Source organism: Gobio gobio, assembly GCF_949357685.1.
Source record: "Gobio gobio genome assembly, chromosome: 5".
Taxonomy (NCBI): domain Eukaryota; kingdom Metazoa; phylum Chordata; class Actinopteri; order Cypriniformes; family Gobionidae; genus Gobio; species Gobio gobio.
Window position 1 is genome coordinate 61,959,546 of NC_137101.1, and position 19,958 is coordinate 61,979,503.

Consider the following 19,958-nt stretch of genomic DNA (forward strand, 5'->3'; position numbering starts at 1 on the left):
GAGATTTAATATGCTTTAATGCAGGACGTCAAACACACACTTTAATGTGATCTACACGATGAGCTCTGGTGCTTCTGCAAGACGAGCGAAGCCGACCCGATTCTGAGCCCGGTCGTAGATGCTGTACACCTGAGAGAGGAAAACGTCCCCCAGGATCCAGACGGGGCCGGCCGGAGAAGGCACATCGATGGCCTGGAAGCCACTGAAGCAGATCTGCTTGTTGTTCAGCAACTCCTGCAGAGAGAGAGAGAGAGAGATGAGTGAAGCGGGATCGGTGTCTGTTCTCCTCATTGTTGTCACTACTAGAGAGCAAGCTCCTGATTGGTTAACGCGGCACGAATATCTGGAAAAGTTCAGATTTCTTCAACTTGGGCTCAATTCACGCCGCCTCATTCGCGTGAATCGCGTTCAAGACGCTCAATTTGCGCGTATCGCGTTCAAAACGCTCAATTTGCGCGAAACGCACGTTCAAAACGCTCAAGTCGCACCACCTCATTTGCGCGAATCACGCCTTCAAAACGCTCAATTTGCGCGAATCACGCCTTCAAAACGCTCAATTTGCGTGAATCACGCCTTCAAAACGCTCAATTTGCGCGAATCACACCTTCAAAGCGCTCAATTAGTGCGAATCACGCCTTCAAAACGCTCAATTTGCGCGAATCACACCTTCAAAGCGCTCAATTAGTGCGAATCACGCCTTCAAAACGCTCAATTTGCGCGAATCACACCTTCAAAGCGCTCAATTAGTGCAAATCACGCCTTCAAAACGCTCAATTTGCACAATCTCATTCGCGCGTTTCGCGTTCAAAAAGCTCAATTTGCGCGAAACGCACGTTCAAAACGCTCAATTCGCACCATCTCGTTTGCGCGAATCACACCTTCAAAACGCTCAATTTGCGCGAATCACGCGTTCAAAACGCTCAATTTGCGCGAATCACGCCTTCAAAACGCTCAATTTGCGCGAATCACGCCTTCAAAGCGCTCAATTAGTGCGAATCACACCTTCAAAGCGCTCAATTAGTGCAAATCACGCCTTCAAAGCGCTCAATTTGCACCATCTCATTCGCGCGTATCGCGTTCAAAACGCTCAATTTGCGCGAAACGCACGTTCAAAACGCTCAATTCGCACCACCTCATTTGCGCGAATCACGCCTTCAAAACGCTCAATTTGCGCGAATCACGCTTTCAAAACGCTCAATTTGCACGAATCACGCTTTCAAAACGCTCAATTTGCACGAATCACGCCTTCAAAACGCTCAATTTGCGTGAATCACGCCTTCAAAACGCTCAATTTGCGCGAATCACGCCTTCAAAACGCTCAATTTGTGCGTGTGTGTGTGCACTCACCCTCCTGACGTACTGCTCTCCGGAGAGGGCAAACTCCACACCGCTGATCAGGAAGGACACCACAGGAAGACTGCTGATCCTGGCGCAGTCTAAGAGATACTGAAACACACATGGGGATCATTGACAGCAGGTGTTCATCAATAACATCATCCGGCCGGTGGTACACTCACCTCTCCGACCGCGGTGGGCGTGGCCCCGATGAGCTGCTGGAGGAGCTGGATGTCTCCCGCTGGGCCGCCGATCAGAGAGGTGCCCGTGTCCACGATCGCCTGGCAGCCGCGATCACAGAACCGCTGAGCCCCCTGGACCGCCACACTACACACACACACACACACTTTATATCAGGTGGCCTTAAAGGGGTAGTTCACCCAAAAATGACCCCATGATTTACTCTCCCTCAAGTCATCTGAGGTGTGTATGACATTCTTCATTCAGACGTTATATTACAAAAGTCCAGGCTAATCAAAGCATTCGACTTGCAGTAATAGTTGCTCTGTTTTTGAAAGTGCATCTGTCCGTCATATAACTGCTCCACGCGGCTCTGGGGTGTTAATAAAGGCCTTCTGAAGCGAATCGACGCGTTTGTGTAAGAAAAATATCCATATTTAAAACTTTATCAAGTAAATGCGTGCGTGACGTCATGACGAGCGGACCTGGTCGCGTTATGTGGTGTTCACACCGGACGCGAATAATTTGCACTAGCGCTGACTGTGAATGTTTGAGTGAATTGTTTGCTTTATTTCATGTGTAGCTTCTTATACCTTTTACTTATACGTTTGTATTATTGATCAAACATAAACTTGCATTTAACAAAAGGAGACTGGGTTGTGTTTCATGTCATTTAATGTTCTCACAGTGATAATCATATTGTCTGAATCAGATATTAATACACAGATTTTCTCCTCATTGTTGTCACTACTAGCGGAAGCTCCTGATTGGTTAACGCGGCATGAATATCCGGCAAAGTTCAGATTCTTCAACTCGGGCTCAATTCGTGCCGCCTCATTCATGCGAATCACGCGTTAAAAATGCTCAATTTGCGCGAATCACGCCTTCAAAACGCTCAATTCGCACCACCTCATTTGCGCGAATCACACATTCAAAATGCTCAATTTGCTCGAATGATGCGTTCAAAACGCTCAATTTATCACGCGTTCAAAACGCTCAATTTGCGTGAATCACGCCTTCAAACCGCTCAATTTATCACACATTCAAAATGTTCATTTTACGCGAATCACGCGTTCAAAGCGCTCAATTTATCACGCGTTCAAAACGCTCAATTTATCACGCATTCAAACCGCTCAATTCGCACCACCTCATTTGCGCGAATCACGCCTTCAAAACGCTCAATTCGCACCTCCTCATTTGCGCGAATCACGCGTTCAAAACGCTCAATTTGTGCGAATCACACGTTCAGAACGCTCAATTTGCGCGAATCGCGTTCAAAACGCTCAATTTATCACACGTTCAAAATGCTCAATTTGCTCGAATGACGCGTTCAAAACGTTCAATTTATCACGCGTTCAAAACGCTCAATTTATCACGCGTTCAAAACGCTCAATTTATCACGCGTTCAAAACGCTCAATTTGCGCAAATCACGCGTTCAGAACGCTCAATTCGCGCCACCTCATTCGCGCAAATCTCGTTTCTGCATTGACTTAACATGTAAAATCACTTGCGCGAATCACATCATTTGCGTCCGGTGTGAACGCACCATTAGTCTTTCGATCGGCAGGCAACCTTTCAACACTTTTTTCCTTAAATTGAACCGGGAATGCGGTCGGCCGAAAGTTTACTTGATAAAGTTTTAAATATGGATATTTTTCTTACACAAACGCGTCGATTCGCTTCAGAAGGCCTTTATTAACACCCCAGAGCCGCGTGGAGCAGTTATATGACGCACAGAAACAAAGCAACTATGAATCCAATGCTTGGATTAGCCTGGGCTTTTGTAATATAGCGTCTGAGAGAAGAACGTCGTACACCCCTCGGATGACTTGAGGGGAGTAAATCCTGGGCTAATGCGGTCCCTGTAATGGTCCTGGAGGAGCGGCGGGTTTAACGCTCACTCACGCATCTAACCGGATCTGCCAGTAGCCCTTCTGAGTGACCGGAGCCCATGTGACGGGCGGGACGAACCGCGCCTCCTCCACCCCGCCCAGCAGCAGCTCTCCTCCCAGGCCCGAGCCGTTGCTCCGCAGGTAGAAGGAGAAGATGGGCCGGTCCAGCAGGCCCTGGGCCACCATGCTGTCGAACACCGGAGAGCCCAGCTCCTCGGCCAGCTGAGGGAAGCCCAGACCCAGAACCCCGTCAAACTGGGCCATGACGAAGGAGAAGCCCGGCTCGTACACAGACTCCCCAAACACCTGATTCTGGACCGTCACCGAGCCCACCTGAGGAGCCAGAGGGTATGAGGCGTGGTGTGGCCACACACACACACACACACACACACACACACACACACACGCACCTTCAGCTGCTCTCGGGCCATCACCCCCAGCAGGTGACCGGAGCCGTAATGGATGCCAAACACCCGGCCGTCATGAGAGTACGTGCTCGACTCAAAGGCCTTGAACTTGCGGTGCGTTGCTGTGCCAAGAGGAGAACACTGTGACCCGACTGCACAAACACCCACTGTGTGTGTGTGTGTGTGTGTGTGTGTGTGTGTGTGTGAGAGAGAGTTACCGCAGGCTTGGCTCACGCAGTAGGACGACGGGACCCAGAGGTCAGAGGAACCCGTGTCAAACACCACGGTGAAGTTCTGCCCTGGATGACCCAGACTGATCACGCCGAAGAACTGAGCCTGAGCACAAACACACTTTTTAACTGAAGAGCATTCAAACAGGGGGCAATCTGACCTCTTAACTGTCACCGCTGGCACTCTTCTTCGCAATTATCATAAATTAGGTATCATTCGAAAGCTTACGTACTCAATTCATTCCAGTTTTGAAATCAGACGTTGGGTTAAAATGGAAATGGTACTTTAAATTCTTCTAGCAGGCTCCTCCCCCTAGTGGGCGGTGTCATTTTTATATCCTCCTGGGACCCAGGACTTTTGTCCACTGTAGTGGACGTTATATTTTAGGGAGTTTCTCTGACATGTCTCAGTCTGGAGGTCCTGTAAAGAGCACATCTGGGGCTTTGCAGAGATACTAAATGTTTGGAGGTTTCACCAGGACAACAACAACTTCTTGGTCTTTAAAAACGGCTGACATTAATTATAATTTAAATCGGATTAATTTTCAAATTGTTTGTTATAAATCAACATCTCAGGAAAAAGTTATGGGGTTTCTAATCAAAATATGACTTTCTGTTACAGGACAGGGCATTGATTTCATACACGTCCACTGTTTGAATTTGGCGATTCAAACTGCTGAATCGACTCACTGATTCATAACGCTTCGAAGCTTCATGAAGCCGTGTTTTGAAATCGTCATCACTATATAAGTCGTTATTTAGGGGTATTTTTGCGCACAAAAACTATTCTGGCCTCTTCATAAAGTTATTGTAGAGCCGCTGTAGTGAGATGGACTTTGTAACTTTAGTCTTTAGTGTCTTTTAAGGGTCTTGAGAGTGTAAAGTTGAGCCAATGGAGGCCTTTCAGAGCATCAGATTTACACTAAAATATCTTCATTTGTGTCTGAAGATGAACGGAGGTCTGACGGGTGTCCAACCACATGAGGCTCAGTCATTAATGACACAATCTACAGTTTTGGGGGAACTAACCCTTTAAAGCTTTTTGAAAGACCCTTTTGAAAATAAAAAGCATGACGATAATGATCATAAAAGTGTGTTGCGCATCAGATCCTCATGTGAGAATGATTTCTGAAGGATCATGTGACACTAACGATGATAAAGTCAGCTTTAAATGACACTTTCCTACATAAATCACTTGGAAAACAGCTGATTTAGATGTTAATATTTAAAAATATCACCATAATTTTGATCAAAAGATGATAAAACATGTTTAACAACTAATATCTAAGTCATAATTAAAAGGAAAAAAGTAGATTTTTTTAATGTAATAATTTAGCAGACATTTGTCTTTAGATATATTTAGATACTAAATATTTAGTCATAATTATGAGATGAAAAGTTGAAATCATGAGATACTAAGTGAAAATTGAGACATAAGTCATAATTAAAAGGAAAAAAGTTGAAAAAAAAATGAAATTTAATAATTTAGCAGACATTTAGATTTAAATATTAGATATTTAGTCATAATTATGAGATGAAACGTCAAAACCATGAGATGCTAAGTCACAATTATGAGGAAAAAGTCTTAAATATGACATTTAATCATTTTTAGATATTAGTTTAGATACTAAATATTTAGTGATAATTATGAGATGCTACGTCAAAATGTTGAGACCAAATCATACGTCATAATTAAAAGGAAAAAAGTTTAAATCATGAGAAACTGAGATTTTAAAAAGTCATAATTATGAGGGAAAAGTCTAAAATATGGCATTAAATATTTAATATCTAAATATATCTAATCTAATATCTAAAAAGGATCATCTAATATCTAAAAATTATAAAGTCATAATTATGAGATGAAAAGTTGAAAAAATGAGACATAAGTCATAATTAAAAGGAAAAAAGTTGATTTTTTTAAAATGTAATAATGTAGCAGACATTTGTCTTCAGATATATTTAGATACTAAATATTTAGTCATAATTATGAGATGAAAAGTCAAAATCATAAGAAACTAAGTCATAAATAAAAGAGAAAAGTCTAAATTGTGAGAAACTAAGTCATAATGATGAGGAAAAAGTCTTAAATATGACATTTTAATCATTTTTAGATATTAGATTAGATATTAGTTTAGATACTAAATATTTAGTCATAATTATGAGATGGAAAGTTGAAATCATAAGAAAGTAAGTCATAAATAAAAGAGAAAAGTCTAAATTGTGAGAAAAAAGTCATAATGAAAAAGTCTTAAATATGACATTTTAATCATTATTAGATGATAATTTTTAGATATTAGATTAGATATTAGTTTAGATACTAAATATTCAGTCATAATTATGAGATGAAAAGTTGAAATCATGAGATACTAAGTGAAAATTGAGACATAAGTCATAATTAAAATGAAAAAAGTTGATTTTTTTTTTTAAATGTAATAATTTAGCAGACATTTGTCTTTAGATATATTTAGATATTGAATATTTAGTCATAATTATGAGATGAAAAGTTGAAATCATGAGATACTAAGTGAAAATTGAGACATAAGTCATAATTAAAATGAAAAAAGTTGATTTTTTTTTTTAATGTAATAATTTAGCAGACATTTGTCTTTAGATATATTTAGATATTGAATATTTAGTCATAATTATGAGATGAAAAGTTGAAATCATGAGATACTAAGTGAAAATTGAGACATAAGTCATAATTAAAATGAAAAAAGTTGATTTTTTTTTTTAAATGTAATAATGTAGCAGACATGTGTCTTCAGATATATTTAGATACTAAATATTCAGTCATAATTATGAGATGGAAAGTTGAAATCATAAGAAAGTAAGTCATAAATAAAAGAGAAAAGTCTAAATTGTGAGAAAAAAGTCATAATGAAAAAGTCTTAAATATGACATTTTAATCATTATTAGATGATAATTTTTAGATATTAGATTAGATATTAGTTTAGATACTAAATATTTAGTCATAATTATGAGATGGAAAGTTGAAATCATAAGAAAGTAAGTCATAAATAAAAGAGAAAAGTCTAAATTGTGAGAAAAAAGTCATAATGAAAAAGTCTTAAATATGACATTTTAATCATTATTAGATGATAATTTTTAGATATTAGATTAGATATTAGTTTAGATACTAAATATTCAGTCATAATTATGAGATGGAAAGTTGAAATCATGAGATACTAAGTGAAAATTGAGACATAAGTCATAATTAAAATGAAAAAAGTTGATTTTTTTTTTAAATGTAATAATTTAGCAGACATTTGTCTTTAGATATATTTAGATATTGAATATTTAGTCATAATTATGAGATGAAAAGTTGAAATCATGAGATACTAAGTGAAAATTGAGACATAAGTCATAATTAAAATGAAAAAAGTTGATTTTTTTTTTTAAATGTAATAATGTAGCAGACATTTGTCTTTAGATATATTTAGATACTAAATATTTAGTCATAATTATGAGATGGAAAGTTGAAATCATAAGAAAGTAAGTCATAAATAAAAGAGAAAAGTCTAAATTGTGAGAAAAAAGTCATAATGAAAAAGTCTTAAATATGACATTTTAATCATTATTAGATGATAATTTTTAGATATTAGATTAGATACTAAATATTCAGTCATAATTATGAGATGGAAAGTTGAAATCATGAGATACTAAGTGAAAATTGAGACATAAGTCATAATTAAAATGAAAAAAGTAGATTTTTTTAATGTAATAATTTAGCAGACATTTGTCTTTAGATATATTTAGATACTAAATATTTAGTCATAATTATGAGATGGAAAGTTGAAATCATGAGATACTAAGTGAACATTGAGACATAAGTCATAATTAAAATGAAAAAAGTTGATTTTTTTTTTAAATGTAATAATTTAGCAGACATTTGTCTTTAGATATATTTAGATACTAAATATTTAGTCATAATTATGAGATGGAAAGTTGAAATCATGAGATACTAAGTGAAAATTGAGACATAAGTCATAATTAAAAGGAAAAAAGTTTTAAATGTGATAATGTAGCAGACGTGTGTCTTCAGATATATGTAGATATGGAGTGAGCCGGCTCACTCACGTCCATGAAGTTGTAGAGGCTCTCGGTGGCCCTGCCGGCGGAGCGGAGGAAGTGCTGAGCGGGAGGATAGCAGTGGGCGTAGCGGCGGGAGAAGGAGTCCGGCTGGTGCTGGCGCAGGAACTGGTCCAGCTGGTCTGCGGCCCGGAGCCGGCTCCGCACTGAGGGCCGGCGGCTCAACGGGACCCTGAGGGGACAGGCCAGTCAAACCACAGCTAAAGCACATTCACTGGCGCACTGGGGGAGCTTCTCACCTCACCAGACTCTGCACACAGCCCAGCAGCCCCAGCAGGATCAGCCTCGTCCTCATGCTGGCGATGGAGTGACCCGCTCTGAGCTCGGCTGGTGACTGAGGACGGCTTCAGGTCACCGCGGCCCTCAGTGTTGATTCAGCGCTCCGCAAACAGAGCACAGGTCAACAACGGACACCGCTAACTCACTTTGTAGCACACATTATGAAAAGCAATGGTCGGAGTGGAGTTATTTCCGAGCGATTCAGAAATAAAGCACACACACACAGGCTTTGCTTGGTTCATGACGGGTTTATTAAGTAAACAAAAGGTCACAATTCAGTGCTGACGTTCAGACATGCTCGACAAGCTGCACAAGAACCTACAAGAGAAAGAGAATCGGCGTCCTGTCAATAAATACACGGGCCGCTAGCAGAGCGCCTTCAGCAGGGGTGATGATCCGGCACACGCTTCCTGAAACACACACACACACACACACACACACACGTTAACAAACAAGCTCTCGGCTGATTGAGATGAGACGGCACATTGTGGAATATGTGCAGGGTTCCCACTCTTCCATGAACACCAGATTCAAGGACTTTATAAAGCAGCTTTTATTTTAAATCAAGCACAATAAATACGCTAAAGGTGTGTGTGTGTGTGTTACTGCTAATATATCAAACACCTACTGTACCTGTGTCTATCATTAATGCAGTAACACTAAGGCATATACTGACAACTAAAATACAATTTCCAATTGGGAAAAATGTCCAATTTTACAAAAGCCAATGAGGAAAGAGGCAGTTTGCAGCTTTTAACATTTATTTCACACTAGTTTTAGTTTTCTTTTTTATAAATCATTACTTAAAGGGTTAGTTCCCCCAAAACTGTAAATTGTGTCATTAATGACTGAGCCTCATGTGGTTGGACACCCGTCAGACCTCCGTTCATCTTCAGACACAAATGAAGATATTTTAGTGTAAATCTGATGCTCTGAAAGGCCTCCATTAGCTCAACTTTACACTCTCAAGACCCTTAAAAGACACTAAAGACTAAAGTTGCAAAGTCCATCTCACTACAGCGGTTCTACAATAACTTTATGAAGACGAGAATAGTTTCTGTGCGCAAAAAAACCCTAAATAACGACGATTTCAAAACACGGCCTCATGAAGCTTCGAAGCGTTATGAATCAGTGAGTCGATTCAGTGGTTTGAATCGCCAAATTTCAGCAGTTTGACACGCGATCCGAATCATGATTCGACTCAGTGATTCATAACGCTTCGAAGCTTCATGATGCTGTGTTTTGAAATCGTCATCACTATGCAAGTCGTTATTTAGGGTTTTTTTGCGCACAAAAACTATTGTCGCCGATTCATAAAGTTATTGTAGAGCCGCTGTAGTGAGATGGACTTTGTAACTTTAGTCTTTAGTGTCTTTTAAGGGTCTTGAGAGTGTAAAGTGCATTGAGCCAATGGAGGCCTTTCAGAGCATCAGATTTACACTAAAATATCTTCATGTCTGACGGGTGTCCAACCACATGAGGGTAAGTAATTAATGACAGAATTTTCATTTTTGGGTGAACTAACCCTTTAATTAAAACATTAAAATATAGAGATAATAATGTATACATGAATTTTCCAATTAAATGAAAAGATATGGACAAGTTAATTGTTAGGCATAAAAACATGCAAAATTATTTATTAGATCACCTGTACATGTACCTTTTTAAAAATAAATTTGAAGGGCTCAATTCGCGCCGCCTCATTTGCGCGAATCACTTGTTCAAAACGCTCAATTTATCACGCGTTCAAAACGCTCAATTTGCGTGAATCGCGCGCTCAAAACGCTCAATTTGCGCGAATTGCGCATTCGAAACACTCAATTTGCGTGAATCACGCGCTCAAAACGCTCAATTTGCGCGAATCGCGCATTCAAAACACTCAATTTATCACACGTTCAAAACGCTCAATTTGCGCGAATCACGCGTTCAAACCGCTCAATTTGCGCGAATCACGCCTTAAAAACGCTCAATTTATCACTCGTTCAAAACGCTCAATTTGCATGAATCGCGTGTTCAAAACGCTCAATTTGCGCGAATCACGCATTCAAACCGCTCAATTTGCGTGTATCACACGTTCAAAACGGTCAATGTGCGCAAATCACGCGTTCAAAACGCTCTAATGAAAGTCTAGATCTTTAAAATGCATCCAAATTACCGCAAAGCGCAACCGTACGGTGCTCTGCAGGGGTCAAAAAGGATAAAAAAAGTGAATTTTGAAGAGATATCTTGAAAACTCAGAGATGTGGATTCGGACGGCAATTAAATGACCACACGACCTTGGTGTTTGCCTAAAAACAGGAGGTCATTGGGCCGGGGATTTTTACGCGGGTGGTGGGAGAAAAACACTGACATTCTGGAGTCGGGCGGCAATAAAATCACTGACTAGCCCCTGACAATAATGTGTGTGTGTGGTAGTTTCTGCTGACCTGGGAGCAGCTTTGATGATGTTGTCGACGCGCAGGATCATCTCTGCGGCCTCAGCGGCGCTCAGCAACACCTGCCTCTTCACCTGGAAGCTCTCCGTGATGCCCAGATCCGCCATGTCTCCCACGCAGCCCTGGGTCATGTCTGTCAAACGGGCCAGGGTCAGGGGAGATTCGGGAGACCCTGACATCAGAGGTGTGTGTGTGTGTGTGTGTCTTACCCAGGCCGAAGGTGATCTTCTTGTCCTGGTGGGCGGCTCTCAGCTGGGACACCAGCTCTGCGCTGTCGTATCCCGCATTATCAGCGATGATGGTGGGCAGCTGCAACGACAAACAGCCGGAAAGCTTGAACACACACACACACACACTGATCCAGAGTCAGGATTGGACACATCATGAGATTATTAACGTCATAAAATGAATTATGTTCAAAACTCTACTTTTACTGAATTTGGGATTTTCCTTAGTTGTCCGTTATAATCATCAAAATTAACAGAAATAAACATTTGAAATATATCCGTCTGTGTGTAATGAATGAATACAATGTACAAGTTTCACTTTTTGAACGGAATTAGTGAAATAAATCAACTTTTTGATAAATATATGACCTGTATATATTTCAGGGCTCAATGCTTAGGATTTTTTTCAGGGGTTCAAATTTTCACACAAAAAAAAAACTGATAAATAAAATAAAATAGGCCAAGTATTGTTTTTGAGCCATGGAAGCTTAATAAATAAGGGTTATGACTCTAAAAACTATTATCATAACTATATTGTTAAAGACAGTCAGTAATAAAATAAAGAACAAAATCAAATAACGAGCAAAAGCGCAAATAAATACAGCAGAACAAACATATACGAATGAAATAAACAGTTATTTTCATGTTGGTCTAGATTATCAGGTACAAAAATAGTAATCAAATGTAAAATATCCCTGCATGAAATGATATGTCACTGCATATAAATATAGATTAGCCCTTATTAGAAGTTATTCAGTCAAGAGCAGTGAGCGACTTTTGTCTTCGATATTTATATAGCCAATGAATGACGATATTTTCCATAGGGGGCGCTATTGCGCATCTCCTGCACGAGAACAGAATCTCCTGATCAAAACACAGACGAAGAAGCAACAGCAACATGCGATATAAGCAGATGCATATGTAAAATACCGCGATCATCAACATTAAACAGCATAAATCACAAATGTCCCCCCAGGACTGAGAAGCTTTAGGTGTTGATGAACTCCATCTACTCCATCTGTGTTTGATCATCATTCGGACGCACCGTTAATCTTTTACAAAAACATGATTTTCTCCGCTTTATGCTCAAAATGTTGCTTTTTCATGAAACTTGCAACATTCAAGTGTTGATTAAAAAACTAATATATGAAGCGTATGTGCGCCTCCACGACGCATGCGTGAGAATATGAGCAGATCCGGCGTTCGGACACATGACCCAGAAGAGATTTGTTTACAAGCAGAGGAAGACGCGCGTGTCTAAGCTGTTGAATTCTACACTGATCGTGCTTTAGGTCTCGGCGTAGTTCTCAAAATGGGGCTAAAGTGTGCATTTCATGGATTCCCGAACGCCAGATCTGCGTCATATTCTCGCGCATGCGTCGTGGAGACACACACGGAAGACAAGAACAAGCTGGATAAAGGTGTTATTTAGATTTTTTTTTGGGCACAAAAACTATTGTCGTCGCATCGTAAAATTATTGTAGAGTCACTGTGGTGAAGAAGTGCACTCGATCAGCTGACGCACCATCCTCAGGGCTTTAGCGAAGGACTCCATGGCCACGGCCTCCTTGCCTGGCGTCCGGTTGGCCAGATCCGTCACCACTTTAGCCATCAGCATCTCGGAGCACCCTGAAACACAGACAGCGGTGTGTGTGAGCGAGAGCCAGGCTAACACTCGTCCGACAGCAGACACACACACACACACACTGACCTCCGCCGTAGACGGTGCGCGTCTCTTTAACGGTCTGCGACAGCACACACAGGGCGTCGTGCAGCGAGCGCTCCGCCTCGTCCAGGATCTGCTGCGTCGCCCCCCGCAGGACGATGGTGCACGCCTCACCTGCACACCGGGACATTTAAGACAAATTTAAGACCATTATGAATTAAATAAAGGAAATGCAGTCACACAATTACTTGCAAAGTATATGTATTTATTCAAATTGAACAAATCGATAAACTTGCACTTCCCCATAGCTCAATCCCACCAGGATATTTTTTTGGAGATTTTTGAGATCAAAACGACTGAATTTGTGGAGGTAATTTCCAAGGTTTTATTCATAATAAGGGTACCGCATTTACTGTATTATGTTAGAATCACAATAGCCACACATGACAATAGAATAAACAAAATGCATAAATCTTGGTATCTTGCAGTGAAATTACGAATTATGCAGGATCTCAAAAAATGCATTGTTGATTTTTCGTTTTATTTCGTAATCGTGGAAATGCGAAAAACTGGAGGACTATTATCTGAAGAATAAAATCCGTTTTATGTGTCTGTGGTACAATCCGAAAGAGACTCCCGCCAATCAGTGTTGGGGAAAGTTACTTTGAAAAGTAATGCATTACAATATTGCTTTACTCCCTTAAAAAGCAACTAATTGAGTTACTTAGTTACTTTTTAAGAAAAGTAATGCATTACAATATTGCGTTACTCCCTTAAAAAGTAACTAATTGAGTTACTTAGTTACTTTTTAAGAAAAGTAATGCATTACAATATTGCGTTACTCCCTTAAAAAGTAACTAATTGAGTTACTTAGTTACCTTTTAAGAAAAGTAATGCATTACAATATTGCGTTACTCCCTTAAAAAGTAACTAATTGAGTTACTTAGTTACCTTTTAAGAAAAGTAATGCATTACAATATTGCGTTACTCCCTTAAAAAGTAACTAATTGAGTTACTTAGTTACCTTTTAAGAAAAGTAATGCATTACAATATTGCGTTACTCCCTTAAAAAGTAACTAATTGAGTTACTTAGTTACCTTTTAAGAAAAGTAATGCGTTACAATATTGCTTTACTCCCTTAAAGAGTAACTAATTGAGTTACTTAGTTACTTTTTAAGAAAAGTAATGCATTACAATATTATGTTACTCCCTTAAAAAGTAATTAATTGAGTTACTTAGTTACTTTTTAAGAAAAGTAATGCATTACAATATTGCGTTACTCCCTTAAAAAGCAACTAATTGAGTTACTTTTTAAGAAAAGTAATGCATTACAATATTGCGTTACTCCCTTAAAAAGCAACTAATTGAGTTACTTTTTAAGAAAAGTAATGCATTACAATATTGCGTTACTCCCTTAAAAAGCAACTAATTGAGTTACTAAGTTACTTTTTAAGAAAAGTAATGCATTACAATATTGCGTTACTCCCTTAAAAAGCAACTAATTGAGTTACTTAGTTACTTTTTAAGAAAAGTAATGCATTACAATATTGCGTTACTCCCTTAAAAAGTAACTAATTGAGTTACTTAAAGAAAAGTAATGCATTACAATATTGCTTTACTCCCTTAAAAGAGTAACTAATTGAGTTACTTAGTTACTTTTTAAGAAAAGTAATGCATTACGTTACTTTTGCGTTACTTTTTCTCACCTGGGCTGGGCTTGTTTTTGTTTATAACTAAAGTTATATTTTTGTGCAACGGTAAAGACCTCTTCATACCAAAATGTAAATAATAAGCCCCAGGCTGAGGTAAAGATGCAGATTCCCTCATGAACACTAGAGGGCGCAGCTCTGGATAATGAGAGAAGAGGACGCAGGAGAAAAAAGTTTTACCAATAAAAACTAAAAATCTAGCAATTTTCATCAAAGGTCAGCAGCAAGACATTGGTCAATTAAATATAAAGGTAGATTATGCATAAAAATAGTTGTTTTATTTAACATTTAATTATTGGAGGTTTGCATATTACTCTGATTTAGCATTTGACTGATTTTCTTCATTTTGAGGAGGACAGAATCTTTATTGTGCAAGTGAGATGAATAAATGCTCACATTTAGTCTAGAACTACAATAACCATCATGTTCACACACACACACACACACACACACGCCTCTGCACTTATGTTTCTAGCTGTAAGGCAAATTAATGTGAAAAAGTAACTCAGATATTTTGTTACTTTACATAACTCAAGTTACTTGTAATGCGTTTCCCCCAACACTGCCGCCAATAACAGGAAAGCTGATTGGCTGCAATATAAGATGCATGCTGGTCTCATTTGTAGTCGTAATACAGCAAACTATATTTGGACTAGCGAAAGAAAGAACTACAACACCCAGAATTAAAGAACAAAAAGCGCTGCGGGAGCATTTCGATGTGCTAGCGTTACATGGACGTAGGAAAATTAAGACCTGTTTAAAATGATTTAGAACTCAATACTTCTGCGAATGTAAGACTTTTTAAGGCCTAAAATGTAGATTTAGAACCATTTCAGGAAGACTTCAGGGGGCGTACCCATGTCCACTCCGGAGAAGTGGATGAGCATGTCCTCGCCGATCATCACCTCCTCGATCAGCTTACAGTGGCCCAGCTTCACCAGCTCGGGGTGGTCGAAGGTGGAGGTGATCTCTCCGCCTGTGACGAGGGCCAGGCGCTCCACTCCGGCGAAGTCTGCGTGCTCGATGGCCATCACGCCGGCGGCAGCGAACAGCTGCTCGGGGTAGTTGTAGATCAGCTGCCTGAGGACCACACACATGTCACCCGGGGCACCAGAGGACTCGCATCCATTAGAGAATGTGTGTGTGTGTGTGTGATTGGCACCTGTTGATGAAGCAGTTGATGCCGTGCTTGAGAATGCGCTCCACCTTCTCCTTCATCTTCTCCTTCTCGGCCATCTCGATCTCGGCCACCTTAGCCGTGGAGTCCACGCGCACTCTGGAGCCGAAGATCTGCGGGACACACACATACATATAGTACCACACGAAAACAACCAAATAAAGGATTTCAAGAGAAAACAATGAGTTTACATTTACGTTATTATATGAAATCACCTTCTACAGCCAGCCATTGAAAACTATGGGACTATTTATTTATTTACTTTTGTTATATACAGTAGATGTAAGTTTTTCGAGTCATTGAGTTGTTCAATCGCTGACCGTCTGAATGAGTCATTGAGTTGTTCAATCGCTGACTGTCTGAATGAGTGAGTCATTGAGTTGATTTGTTCAAACGCTGACCGTCTTAATGAGTGAGTCATTGAGTCGATTTGTTCAATCGCTGACTGTCTTAATGAGTGAGTCATTGAGTTGTTCAATCGCTGACCGTCTTAATGAGTGAGTCATTGAGTTGTTCAATCGCTGACCGTCTTAATGAGTGAGTCATTGAGTTGTTCAGTCGCTGACCGTCTTAATGAGTGAGTCATTGAGTCGATTTGTTCAATCACTGACCGTCTTAATGAGTCATCGAGCCGATTCGTACACACACTGACCGTCTGAATGAGTGAGTCATTGAGTCGATTCGTTCAAACGCTGACCGTCTTAATGAGTGAGTCATTGAGTCGACTCGTTCAAACGCTGACCGTCTTAATGAATTAGTCATTGAGTCGATCCGTTCAATCGCTGACCGTCTTAATGAGTGAGTCATTGAGTCGATTTGTTCAAACGCTGACCGTCTGAATGAGTGAATCACTGAGTCGATTACACGCTACAGGTCAGTGCTAGCGCTCAGCTAGCGAGCGAACGAGGCCTTACCTTGATCTTGTCCGTGTCCATGCCGGTGTTGGCGATGAGGATGTTGGCGTTCTCGATCCTCTTGGGCTGGTTCACGCCGATCCTCTTGTCCAGGAGGAAGCCTGCGAGGAACCAGAAGATTACTATAAGTAATAGTGTTAAGCAGGGATCGACCGATTATCGCCGCCGATATTAAGCATCTATATGCTAATCGGTCAATTTCAAAACCGGTTTGCCGATAAAATGGTTTAATTTTGAAATGTGCGCGATCTGGCTGTGATCCAGCCACCTCTGTCAGAGCGCACCGCTCTGTGACCTAGACTAATGCCCGCCCATCACCATCTGATTTGTTGGGAGTCATGAGTCTGGCCAATCAACGAAGGCGGAAGGCGCTGAAAATGTTGCGCTCTCACACCGAAAGCACTTGCTAACAGGAGCTGCGCAGTGATCACGCAAAGCTAAGGCAGCAGTGACCACTATCAACTTGTAGAGTATATATATATATGTGTGTGTGTGTGTGTGTGTGTGTGTGTGTGTGTGTGTGTGTGTGTGTGTGTGTGTGTGTGTGTGTGTGTGTGTGTGTGTGTGTGTGTGTGTGTGTGTGTGTGTGTGTGTGTGTGTGTGTGTGTGTGCGTGCTTTTTTAAATAGAATCCATTGATGTGAGAACGTTCTTAGAACGTTCAAAGAACGTTTTAGGAACATTATACCTTTTAAAACACGTTCCACTAACGTCAAGGAAACTGGACATTTTTGACGTTCCCAGAACCAACACTGAATATTAATGTTGTTAATATTAACAGTTCTTCCAATTAAAGATGGTAAAAGAACTTAAAAGGTAGTCTTTGTCAGAGGCCTTCTTATTCTTAATTTTGACATCAGTTTTCATATCGGTCCTGGAAAACGCATATCAGTCAACCCCTAATGTTAAGGCTGAGCAATTTTATCGTTTCTGCAATATAAATCGATATTTTTCCCCCCAAGAAAGTATCGATTTTTAAGCCGCGAGTATCGATACATAAGTCCCATTCAGATCCCCCGTGTTCACGACGCAGGAAGAGCGATTTGGTCAGCCAGCCACTAGTGTCGCTGTAGAGCAAGTTACCCGTACTACTAACTTAACTGCAAAAAATAAAGTTGGAAAAATAAAGTAAAAAATAAAGTTGGTGAAACTGAACAAAACAGTGAATATTGTGTCTAAAATGTAAGTAACTTTACTACTTGTTTGTTGAACTTGTAATGTAACGTGCACTCGTGAAAATACTCCGCAAAATAGCTCCCTTGTCCTGGTATATTATTTAACTACAGAACTATATTATAAATAAACTAAACATGTTGCATTTTTACCTCAGTTTGTTTCTGTGAATTTCTTTGCGTTCGCCATTACGCTCATTTTATTTCCCCATGAGAGTTTCTCACAAACAGTCAGGCAGCGCGACACTGATACCAGAAATACACTATCCATTATCTATCGCTGAATGTAATAAAATCAGAAGAATTATTCTCGTGATATGATGCTGCCATTTGTTGTTAACTTGCATGAACCCATCTAAACTAGTGAGGAGGCTGGTCAGCTGGATTCTGCCCTCGCACTTCTCTCTGATGACGCAGAAACTAACGCTACAGTGGGGAGAAATCTGTCTGCGGTTTGTCCAATGATAACAGTCACGCATCGTGAGCTGAATATCGCGTATCGTATCATGAGCTGAATATCGTGATATATATATTGTATTGTGAGCTTAATATCATGTATCGTATCGGGAGCTGAATATCGTGATATACATTGTATTGTGAGGTTAATATCGTGTATCGTATCGTGAGCTGAATATAGTGTATCATGAGCTGAATATCGTGATACATGATATTAAGCTCACAATATGTATATATCGTATCGGGAGCTGAATATCGTGATATACATTGTATTGTGAGCTTAATATCGTGTATCGTATCGTGAGCTTAATATCGTGTATCGTGAGCTGAATATCGTGCATCGTATCATGAGCTGAATATCGTGATATATATATATTGTATTGTGAGCTTAATATCATGTATCGTATCGGGAGCTGAATATCGTGATATACATTGTATTGTGAGGTTAATATCGTGTATCGTATCGTGAGCTGAATATAATGTATCATGAGCTGAATATCGTGATACATGATATTAAGCTCACAATATGTATATATCGTATCGGGAGCTGAATATCGTGATATACATTGTATTGTGAGCTTAATATCGTGTATCGTATCGGGAGCTGAATATCGTGATATACATTGTATTGTGAGGTTAATATCGTGTATCGTATCGTGAGCTGAATATAGTGTATCATGAGCTGAATATCGTGATACATGATATTAAGCTCACAATATGTATATATCATATCGGGAGCTGAATATCGTGATATACATTGTATTGTGAGCTTAATATCGTGTATCGTATCGTGAGCTTAATATCGTGTATCGTGAGCTGAATATCGTGCATCGTATCATGAGCTGAATATTGTGATATATATATTGTATTGTGAGCTTAATATCATGTATCGTATCGTGAGCTGAATATCGTGATATACATTGTATTGTGAGGTTAATATCGTGTATCGTATCGTGAGCTGAATATAGTGCATCATGAGCTGAATATCGTGATACATGATATTAAGCTCACAATATGTATATATCGTATCGGGAGCTGAATATCGTGATATACATTGTATTGTGAGCTTAATATCGTGTATCGTATCGTGAGCTTAATATCGTGTATCGTGAGCTGAATATCGTGCATCGTATCATGAGCTGAATATCGTGATATATATATTGTATTGTGAGCTTAATATCATGTATCGTATCGGGAGCTGAATATCGTGATATACATTGTATTGTGAGGTTAATATCGTGTATCGTATCGTGAGCTGAATATAGTGTATCATGAGCTGAATATCGTGATACATGATATTAAGCTCACAATATGTATATATCGTATCGGGAGCTGAATATCGTGATATACATTGTATTGTGAGCTTAATATCGTGTATCGTATCGTGAGCTTAATATCGTTTATCGTGAGCTGAATATCGTGCATCGTATCATGAGCTGAATATTGTGATATATATCGTATCGTGAGCTGAATATCGTGCATCGTATCATGAGCTGAATATTGTGATATATATCGTATCGTGAGCTGAATATCGTGTATCGTATGAGCTGAATATTGTGATATATATTGTGTTACTTGCGAGCTGAATATCATGCATCGTATCGTGAGCTGAATATCGTGATATATATTGTATTGTGAGCTTAACATCGTGTATCGTATCATGAGCTGAATATCATGTATCCTATCGTGAGCTGAATATCATGATATATAGTGTATCTTGAGCTGAATATCGTGATATATATTGTATCGTGAGCTGAATATAGTGTATCGTGAGCTGAATATCGTGTATC

The 19,958-nt window shown here is 39.6% G+C and overlaps 2 protein-coding genes across 2 annotated transcripts in view; both read right to left on the reverse strand.

The window, feature by feature from the left end:
- On the reverse strand, nucleotides 1–8,823 carry nots (nothepsin). The gene is made up of 8 exons (XM_079817784.1): nucleotides 8,374–8,823; nucleotides 8,123–8,306; nucleotides 4,034–4,151; nucleotides 3,819–3,937; nucleotides 3,422–3,741; nucleotides 1,518–1,662; nucleotides 1,348–1,446; nucleotides 1–234 (listed from the first exon to the last, which is right to left on the reverse strand). Exons 1-8 carry the CDS (start codon nucleotides 8,427–8,429, stop codon nucleotides 52–54), a joined length of 1,224 nt encoding a protein of 407 aa, XP_079673910.1. The 5' UTR covers nucleotides 8,430–8,823; the 3' UTR covers nucleotides 1–51.
- The window catches only part of cct2 (chaperonin containing TCP1, subunit 2 (beta)), a 21,643-nt gene continuing 10,332 nt past the window's right edge, over nucleotides 8,648–19,958 (reverse strand). The window contains exons 8-15 of the mRNA XM_079817783.1: nucleotides 16,542–16,642; nucleotides 15,613–15,740; nucleotides 15,307–15,530; nucleotides 12,787–12,915; nucleotides 12,601–12,704; nucleotides 11,058–11,157; nucleotides 10,840–10,981; nucleotides 8,648–8,823 (exon numbers count right to left, since the gene is read on the reverse strand). Coding sequence (XP_079673909.1) covers nucleotides 8,793–8,823; nucleotides 10,840–10,981; nucleotides 11,058–11,157; nucleotides 12,601–12,704; nucleotides 12,787–12,915; nucleotides 15,307–15,530; nucleotides 15,613–15,740; nucleotides 16,542–16,642 — 959 coding nt within the window. The 3' untranslated portion in view covers nucleotides 8,648–8,792. The remainder of the gene's footprint in view (nucleotides 8,824–10,839; nucleotides 10,982–11,057; nucleotides 11,158–12,600; nucleotides 12,705–12,786; nucleotides 12,916–15,306; nucleotides 15,531–15,612; nucleotides 15,741–16,541; nucleotides 16,643–19,958) is intronic.

Excerpts from the sequence above, each read along its gene's own strand:
- nots (XM_079817784.1), bottom strand. The coding sequence starts at position 8,429 with ATGAGGACGAGGCTGATCCTGCTGGGGCTGCTGGGCTGTGTGCAGAGT. Across the intron at positions 3,742-3,818 it reads TGGCCCGAGAGCAGCTGAAG|GTGGGCTCGGTGACGGTCCA; the intron begins GTGCGTGTGTGT and ends CTGGCTCCTCAG. Across the intron at positions 1,663-3,421 it reads TGGCAGATCCGGTTAGATGC|TGTGGCGGTCCAGGGGGCTC; the intron begins GTGAGTGAGCGT and ends GTGTGTGTGTAG.